We start from the raw sequence: 10,000 nt of genomic DNA on the forward strand, positions 1-10,000 counted from the left end.
AGATAGATAGATAGATAGATAGATAGATAGATAGATAGATAGATATAGATAGATAGATAGATATATAGATAGATAGATAGAGATAGATAGATAGATAGATAGGTAGATAGATAGATAGATAGATAGATAGATAGATAGATAGATAGATAGATAGATATAGATAGATAGATAGAGATAGATAGATAGATAGATAGATAGATAGATAGATAGATAGATAGATAGATAGATAGATAGATAGATAGATAGATAATATAATTACTGATACTAATCATTAATCTGCAATTATACTGATAAACCTCATTCAAGGATCGTTCATAGTCGATGACAACGACAGAAATATCTATTTCAGTCTGATATTTATTATCTGTTAATTTTATATATGTTACATTCTTTGCAAGTGAGTGATTTTGAGGTTAGACATCTAGGCCCTCGATCGTAAGATAATGCTGTCCATCCCCCAGACTGAGAGGTGTGCTGTGCCATTGGGCATAACTTATTTCGTGTTGCTTCCTTTCTCTCGGCAAGCAAAAATGAAGCTTAAGAGCGACGCCCAACATTAAGTTCGTAAGTCAACGTTTAGAAGCAGTTATAAGCCAATAAACGGTCAATAATATAGGAGGTTACATCTACAAGGTGAGTGTTATATCCTGCCTTTATTCTTTTAAGTTAATATCTAACAAATTGGCACATGAATTCATGACTCTTTTACAAGAACTCAAAGACTGCTGGAGGATTAAGAGAATGTTATTTTGGCCTGAGACTTGTGCAGAAGGCTTACATCTGGATGTACTCCGCCAAGTAGCAGTGCTAATACAGGCAAAGTATTAAGGCTCCCGACCTAAAACTAGAACGGTTTCCACACTGTGATTTTCAAGCATGCCTCCTCTCTCATATTGCGCCCACAACTTCTTGGTCAAGAGACATTTTTAAAATGCGGGGACTAGTGATATTGAAATTGGAATCATGTAAATTCAAAAGTGATATGCTCCAACCATACAGCTATGCCAGCACACACACACACACACACACACACACACACACACACACACACACACACACACACACACACACACACACACACACACACACACACACACACACAAACACATGTATTTATATAATTCATGTATGTTAATTACGTGACTATATTTACATATTATCTGGATATGTATACACACACTCACACAAACCCACACATATATACACATATGCATATATACATGTTTATATATATATATATATATATCCTATTCTGTTGATAAATCTACGTGTCCATAGCGATATATATATGTATATACACGCGCACACACTAAAACGTCACATACAAATACAACCACATATGCATTATGCCTATAATAAAAGAAAATGGAAGAAAGAAAGAAAATCTAACTCTGAAGGAAAGCGAAAGGAAGGAGCGAAAGATAAGGAAGAGAGCTTTGCTAATGTTCAGATACAATACATACAAAAGCATACATTATTGATTAGAACCTTATCTTTCGGATGGATGCTTACAGAAGTATGCAGCATAATGACCTACAGAGAATCAAGCTATTCTAATAAGAATACCAACAACATCAGTAGCATCAACAATAATATCAAGCACAACAACAACACCAAACACAATTACAACAACACGGAAGACAACAAGGATGCGAACATCAACCTAAATAGTAATGAAATCAAACGGATGTCGAGCTGTAACGGAAGGAATGGTGAGAATAACTTGTAGAACTGTTTGCAAAATAGGATGTTGGTGCTCCAAAAAGAACACAACATACATTTGTACAGAAATGCACATATACACGTACATTCATTAACTTATGTATACACAAACCAATCGCACAAGACACACACACACACACAAATACATTCACATACCAAGACTGAAAAACCTGCACTCACACGAAACCGGATGATGATCTTCACTACTTTGGGTTTGCATGTATACTCAAATATTCACAAGAACGTAACATACACGAATTCAAAAAGGAAAATAGTACAGAAACAAAGAACTAATAACAAACTGTTTATACGGTCGTTCGAGCAGACAGAAGTAGCAGCCGACACTTTTGTTTAATCACATCCTACCGTCATGAAGAAATAAAAAAATTAAGGGATGAAGGAAGGATAAAGACGCCCTTCGGCTACGAATGTCCAGAGGATTGCACCTAGAAAGTTCCCCTCCAATGCACAAGTGCGAGCAAGGTTGTTTGTGGAAGATAAGCAGTCGCCCAAGCATAGCGGTCTCTCGTCTCCACTTCACTGATGCAATCCAAGAAAAAAAAATCAAAAGTTGATACACCTTGGCAGCTCATTTCTATAGCTGTTTGAAAAGGAACGACGTGGAATAAAGTGCCTTGCTCAAGAACGCAACACTCAACTCAGTCCGGGATGGAAATCACAACCTCAAAATTATAAGACTGACGCTCTAGCCACTTAACGATGCGTTTTCATATGTGGTAATGAATACTAAAGAATCTAACTGGTTAAAAGACGGCATTTTCGTGACTGAGATGTCTGGAATGTACCTGTTCAACAAGAGTTGACTTGAGACTAAACAACTACACAGACACATAGAAATACAAACGTACATTTATGCACATACATACATACATACATACATAACATACGAGCAAGCGAAGAACTACTGACAACAGTTTCGAAATCTCCAGATTCAATATCCAAACTAGAAATTCTAATTTACACCAATAATAGTTGCTACATTTGTGTTTATGAGTACATGCCAAAGTTAGAGTCTGGAAATCTAAGGTTTCCGAAAAAGAAATCAATCGACCCTACAAATACAGTCTGTAGGTGAAACATTACTATTATGCAAGACTTCTCTTAAGTTCAACAAGCGAATTTGATCTTGTTGTCTACAACTCCCGATGACGCTTATCTCCTTCCTTACAAGAAAAACTTCATATAATTAAAAGTAAAACTACTGGGCTTGTGCTAAATTTACTAAAAAATGTCTACATGTATAGAAGTAATTAGAATATTGGTCTAACATAACTAGACTGACAAGGTCTATAGAACTGCATAAAATACATTAGAAAGTTATATCGCTTTTAATGGTTTACGATTAATTAAATTTGTAAATAAAGGCAAAGTAAAACTTTGAATCGATATTAGTTTATAATCATATGTATTCCAATACGTGTTCCCCGTTTGTTGTTATTGGAAAATATAAATATATTAAAATGAAGCATAAGTTGGAATCAAATGTTGTTACACAAGACAGCGTTAATAAAATAGAAACCCCTACAATGACGTGAAGTAAATATCAAATTATTGCTCGAGAAAGGTCTTGTTATGGATTTCTTTATTTTGCTTCCTTTTATAGCGATCTAACATTCTTAAGATACAGGCAATAAAATGTCAAGATAAGAAGAGGATGGAAATCAGCTGAAATTTTAAAAACCTTTATACTATACGGATGAAATTTTGTTTTAATCTGGGTTTTAAATATGACTGATCAATGCGATTGAACGACCAACTATTAATTAGTAACATTTGTAAGGTGGCGAGCTAGCAAAATTGTTAGCATGCCAGACATAATACCGTTAAGTATTTTATGTTCTGTGCTCAAATTCGGTCGAGGTCAACTTTGCCTTACAACCCTTCAGTTTCAATAAAATAAGTACCAGTTAAACTGTAGGGTCCATGTAACCAACTAGTCCCCTCGCCCAAAATTTCAGGTTTTATGCCAAGGGTAGAAAGAAGTGATTAGTATCATCAGCAAATAGAAACTACAGTATAGAATAGCGCTCGACCTGCTGTCATTTTCAGCTAGATCCCGTTCGAATCAGAAATAACTGACTTAAATGGGGAAAGATATTTGATGATGTACTCCTAAATGATACTAAGTAAATTCAGACTAACATACAGAGAAAACAAAAAAAAAACTGCAACAATTTATAGCATGCTTGATTTAAAACAAATGTTCAGTCCGTAAATATTTAGAAATTAATGAAATAAGAAAATAACAATCTTTTCTGAACGATAAAGTATTATGAACACATCTCAATAATACTTAAAACAGGACTAAAACTTCAGATTTTAAGTTTCAATATTCTACGTGTGTCAATAGAATTCTCCCATTGTTAAAATGAACACAACTAGAAGTTAAGTGATCTATTAATAGCTTCAGTGGATTATCAAAGTAAAGGAAACAATCAGTATATGCCCTCAGCAATCAGACATTGAGTGATTCAGCAATTAGAAATTATAATTAACTACTTGTTTTCTGATGACGAAAATATTGAATAAGCTTTGGAAGCAAGTTAATACAAAATAACAAAAAACTATGATCAAAATACATTCGATTATAGAAATTCTAAATTACGGATAGAAATGATAAGAAACCGGAATCTATAGAGATATAAGTCGGCAAATGGAAACTGCAGTATAGAATTGTGCTCGACCCGCTGTGATTTTCAGTTAGATCCCGTTCGAATCGCAGATAACTGACTTAAATGGGGAAAGATATTTGATGATGTACTCCTAAATACATGGTTTCTATCTGAAAACAAAAAGTCAACATGGCCAATGGGCAAAAGCCAGAAACAATTAAAACGCTAAATATTTCATTTCCATTTAATTGCTCCAAAGCTTGAGCGACCAAAATTGTAGAGAACTGAATAAATTAGTTGCAGTTTTAATTGCATCCTTTGACAGTCTAAGTTCAAATCCTGTCCAAATGGACTTTCCTACACTCTTTCGTTTATCCCTTCGTTATTTACATACAGCATTAATTCAATAAAATAGCACCCGTTCCTGTTAATTTGCCCAAAAGTTTTAAATTAACATTCTCTTAAGTTACAGCTAATAATGATTACGCTGTTAATTTCTACGACTAATGTTTAAAAGTTCATGTTAAGACTATTCAATTCATACGTGTGTGCCAGTATTCAAACAGTGTACCCTCATCAAATAGCCTATTGAACGCTTAAGAAGCGCAGTTTGTTGCTACAACAATATTCAGTCACCAGGTTCTGACACTAATGTAAAACAAATCACTCCCATCTACTCACAGACTCATATCTACCATAACCTAGAATACTTACGAAATATATCTTAAATATATCTCCGACTCTGCCATTGCAGACGCTATAACATACATGCATTCAGAAATAGGTGCAATAATAACAGCCTCACCAGCCTGGAATAGTATGTTGTGTTGCACACCAGCAGCAATAAGTGCAAACAAACAGTAATCTGCCACTGATTTTCTTTGAAAGCTGTAACCACCATCAGGTGAGGGGTACCTGAAGTTTATTGTTTTGTAAGTGCTATTTTAAGTGGTGGAGTTTAGTAAGAAGCTTTTCTACGTCATTTATATAGTAGAAGTGTAGTAGTTGTTCAGCAATATTGGTAGAATAGTTAAAAATATAAGTATAATGCCATATGTATATAATGATTACATATGCATAATGCAGATGCATATAATTCTCACATTTTTATTGATGCAAAATTAGCCGAGGTATAATGTGATATACGTAACTAAATAATTCAAACATTTCATCCAACTTCCTAATCTCTGCTATTTCTTTTACTGATACAAAACACGGGAAATATATATTGACTAGTCGCAAGTATATGTCTGGTTGCCTTTTGTAAAGTGCGCAAATTTGAGCTAAGTAGAATCTGAAAACAGAGCGTTGTCTGAGGAGTAGTACAGAATTTGGTACAACCTTCCTAACGTGTCTTCCATGACTTCTAATTCACTATCGACAGGGAATTATATAAATATAAACCATGACAAACCAAATGAACTAGAACTTTTGAGGACACATAAATAGTGTTACGTAGGTAGACACAGACCAACCACAAACATTCAAACAAATAAAAGTAGAAGCTTGTCCAGTAAATATCTGAATAGGTATATACTTGTGGAATGTAGTCTAATAGACCCAACTCGACAAATACTACAGAGAAGAAAAAATAACAGGAAATGATCGCAAATAAATTATTCATATAGGATAGAATCATCGATACATCGAATTGATTGCAAACACATTATAGCGTAATGGATTTATACTCATTCATAAATGAAAAAAATATATTTAAATGCATATAGTCACAAATACACACACAAATGTATGTACATGTGTGTGTGTGTGTGAGTGCGTGTGTAAGATAAAACAAATATGTAGGGACAGTGCATATATATGTTAATGTATTTTCTGTATGTGAAGTCGCATGGTTCTGTGGTTAGAGCGTCGAGCTTACGATCGTGAAGTTGTGAGTTCGAATCCCGGTCCGGGCTGCGTATTGTGTTCTTGAGCAAGACACTTTATTTCACGTTGCTGTAGAAATGAGTTGCGACGTCACAGGTGCCAAGATGTATCGGCCCCTTTGCCTTTCCCTTGGATAACACTGGTGGCGTGGAGAGGGGATGCCGTTATGCATGGGTGACTGCTGGTCTTCCATAAACAACCTTGCCCGGACTTGTGCCTGGGAGGGTCACTTTCTAGGTGCAAACCCATGGTCATTCATGATCGAAGGGAGTCTCAGCATTTTCTGTATTTATTTGAATGAGCATGTAGCTTGATTATATTTTCTAGATTTCACTGAATTTTTTATGTATTATTATTGCTGGATTTCTTTTTGTATTCTTTGTGTTTTATTGTTGATCGCTTTATACAAAAGAAATATTTTAGTTAATTGAAAATAATTTCGTGCTACTCACGCAAACACACACACACACATGCAACACAATTTCTTTCTCTCTCACACACACGCACATTCTCTCCCTCTCTCTGTCTCTCTCTCACTCTCTCTCTCTCTCTCTCACACACACACACACACACACATATGTCTATAGTTAAGAAAAAGATGAAAACAACTACGCTCTGCCAAAATCTAGTAACAGTCATCCACCCACCCCCCACATTTTCTGGGTATGTATGTGCCACAGATGCGATAACGTCGGAAGAGACGAGATCAGGATTCTGCTTTGTGCGCTAACTCATCGAAAGGGAAGATTATCATCAATGAGTGACTAGTAAGATACGCACGAATTTACATCTACATTTCTCTGTGAATACGTGTAAATATTATACTCAGGTACCATTTAGACAATTTATTTTGCGAAAAGCAATTAAAGATATATTTAAAAAGTGGTAAAACAATATACAAACCTCCGCAGTTAAATATTTTCCTTACATTTGTGGTTGATAAGTAGCCATTTCGCCTCAAAAAATCGGCCAACTGACCACCAAATGGTACAATAATAGCCATAACAAGATGAGGAAGAGCAGATATGATGCCACTCTGAAAGAAGAAAAAGTATAAAAACAATAAGTTTCAAAGCTGAAAATATTAGTTGACAACAATAATTTCCTTTACTTCAATAGTTTTGTATGTATTGTGTATTTTCTGTTTTGTGTACATTTTGTAGCGATTTTTCTTGCTTTTGTTTTTGTTGAATCATTGAAAGTGCTCTACGTTGGATGAGTACAGTGTATTGTAGTGTTATTTTTGTATGCTATGTACATGTGTGTGTGTGTTCATGTGTTGTTCTATGGGGTTCTAGTTAAATATTGGTTTCATTTTTTTTTGTGAAGTCTCTATTACATGTCCCAAATAATGGAAACTGTGTAACAATATGCTGTGTACTTGCCTAAGTTCATTTCATTCTTCATAAAGGCAACGTAATTTTTAGAGTATGCACCAACTATTTATATTTATTATTGTCATTATATTTAAGACAGCAAGCGAGCAGAATCGTTAGAGCATCGGAGAAAATACTTTAACGCCATTTCTTCCAGTTCTTTGTTTTGAGCTCAATTTTTCTTTTCGTCATTTCGGGGTCGATAAAATAAGTACCAGTCAAAAAAAAAAAAAAATATCGATGTAAGCGACTTAACCATTTCCAAAAGATTTTCTGTCATTGTACCAAAATGTGAAAGAATTTTTATCATTCTATTTGGTGCTTGTCGCTTCAGAAATACGTGAGAAGCTTTCTTTGCAACCAATCCTCAAAAATAAAACAGATGTTTATAGGGAACAAATACTGTCGGTGTAATCCCTAAAATATTTACAGAGCTAAGACACAATTTTTATCTTTAAACATTAATATTTTTCCACAAATAATTTTGAGCTATGGTCGGTTTACTTTTTTTCTTGTATAATATTGGCCATGGAGTGATTTTTCAATGCTGTTCTTATAAATATTTTTGAACATATATATTTCTTATAGATATTTTGGTTTTATCTTTTAATTTCTTTCGATAAATTTCTAGTTGATTTGCCCCTAGATAAATTTTATCATCTGGGATAGTAAGTTTGCTGTTTCTTCATTGAGAAAAGTTTTTTTTTTCTTTAAACACTGTTTCATTAAGACAATAGTCAGTTTCCCTTTGGTTACTTCAATAGATTTTTATAATCCTACTTTTAATATTCTAAAGTTCATTCTTTTATTCTTTTACTTGTTTCAGTCATTTGACTGCGGCCATACCGGAGCACCAACTCTAGGGGCTTTTCAGTTAAAGAAATCGACCTCAGAACTTATTCTTTGTAAGCCTAGTGCTTATTTTATCGGTTTAATTCGACGAGCCGCTAGGATTGGGGGCGTAAGCAGATCAACATCGGTTATCAAGCGATGGGGAGGGGCAAACGCAGACACAAAGACACACACAAAAATATGTATGAACTTTTCTAGTCTATTTATGTGTATTGTATCGCAGTACTTTAGGGATATTCTCTCATATTTCTCCGATTTTCTTCTTTTAAAGTTAACGTTAATTTGTGATATTTAATGATGATAGTTTAAATTCTTAACTGAAATCCAAAAGTAAGATTTAAGATATATATATATATATATATATAAAATACAAAAATGGGACAAGAACACAAAACATCCAGACAGTTAGGTGATACAAAAAAGGGACGACAAAACATCCAGACAGACAATACAAGGAAAACAAAGATGGGTCATTCAGAGTTTTCTATCCTCAGTCAAGTTCCAGAGAGAGAGAGAGAGAGTAAGATTTCAGATATACATATGTGTGTGTGTGTGTGTGTGTGTGTGTGTGTGTATACTTATATGTATATATATATATATAGGTAGACTCATATGTATTGCAGTGAACTCTTGCGACTATGATGGCTCTTAATACATTTAAATCTTTATGGTTACATAAGAAATCATTAATTTTAATGCTACACAATTGATAGAATAACTCCCTCGTAAATTATATAGATGATATTTCGTCATTTGCACGTTGAAAACTCCCTCGTAAATGATATAGATGATATTTCGTCATTTGCACGGTGAACAATGAAAATGGAAATGATGACATGAATATTTATTCTTCATAAGTTCAAACAGGAATATGCTAATTGCTGTTTGGGACTGCGCATGGGACTCGTATCAGCACGCAGTTTGTTCGCTGGAATAATAAGCAAGAGCATGGAATGAAGTTAAATTCATTCGTCTCGGCTGCCTCTGGCTGACGACATACAGTGATGTGGAAATACCGGCAGTCCCACAGTCTCTTGTGCTAATGAATTGAGTGCGTTAACGAACAAGCATTTGTCGTAAAAGAGATGGTCTCTGCTGACGAAACACAACAGCTATTAGCATGTTCACCTCTGAATCTGCCGGGGCGTATTAAAAATAAATATGTAAATAATTGTAACGAGGTTGCTTTAATCTATTACGCACCAAAATTTCCTTTCTAATGTTTTTGCCCTGCTGTATTGATATTGATTTGAAATTTTGGCAGGAGACGGCATTTTAACCCAAAATGTAAAGATGGTCGAAATGCCGCGAAGCATCTTCCCCAGCGTGCTACCGAATCTGCCAGCCGGAATCTACTGAATCTACCATACAGCCCAGTGGACTGAATTTCTCCGGGATTTTAGAATACTGTTCACACGGCCTTGGTTGAGGGCTTAGAAAAGCAAGCGACTGAATTCCCCAAACAATCCTGTCATATGTTGGGGTCCAAATATTTTCGAACTCAATTTAACACTTTAATCAATGCCTAGA

At 34.8% G+C, this 10,000-nt stretch overlaps 1 protein-coding gene across 2 annotated transcripts in view; it reads right to left on the reverse strand.

Moving 5' to 3' along the window:
* The window catches only part of LOC106873512 (vesicular glutamate transporter 1), a 411,825-nt gene that overhangs the window by 14,833 nt on the left and 386,992 nt on the right, over positions 1-10,000 (reverse strand). For both annotated transcript variants that reach the window (XM_052973285.1, XM_014920898.2), the window contains exon 9: positions 7,146-7,278. In XM_052973285.1, the coding sequence (XP_052829245.1) occupies positions 7,146-7,278 (133 nt within the window). The remainder of the gene's footprint in view (positions 1-7,145; positions 7,279-10,000) is intronic.

The sequence above is a fragment of the Octopus bimaculoides genome, chromosome 15 (assembly GCF_001194135.2).
Source record: "Octopus bimaculoides isolate UCB-OBI-ISO-001 chromosome 15, ASM119413v2, whole genome shotgun sequence".
Classification (NCBI taxonomy): Eukaryota; Metazoa; Mollusca; class Cephalopoda; order Octopoda; family Octopodidae; genus Octopus; species Octopus bimaculoides.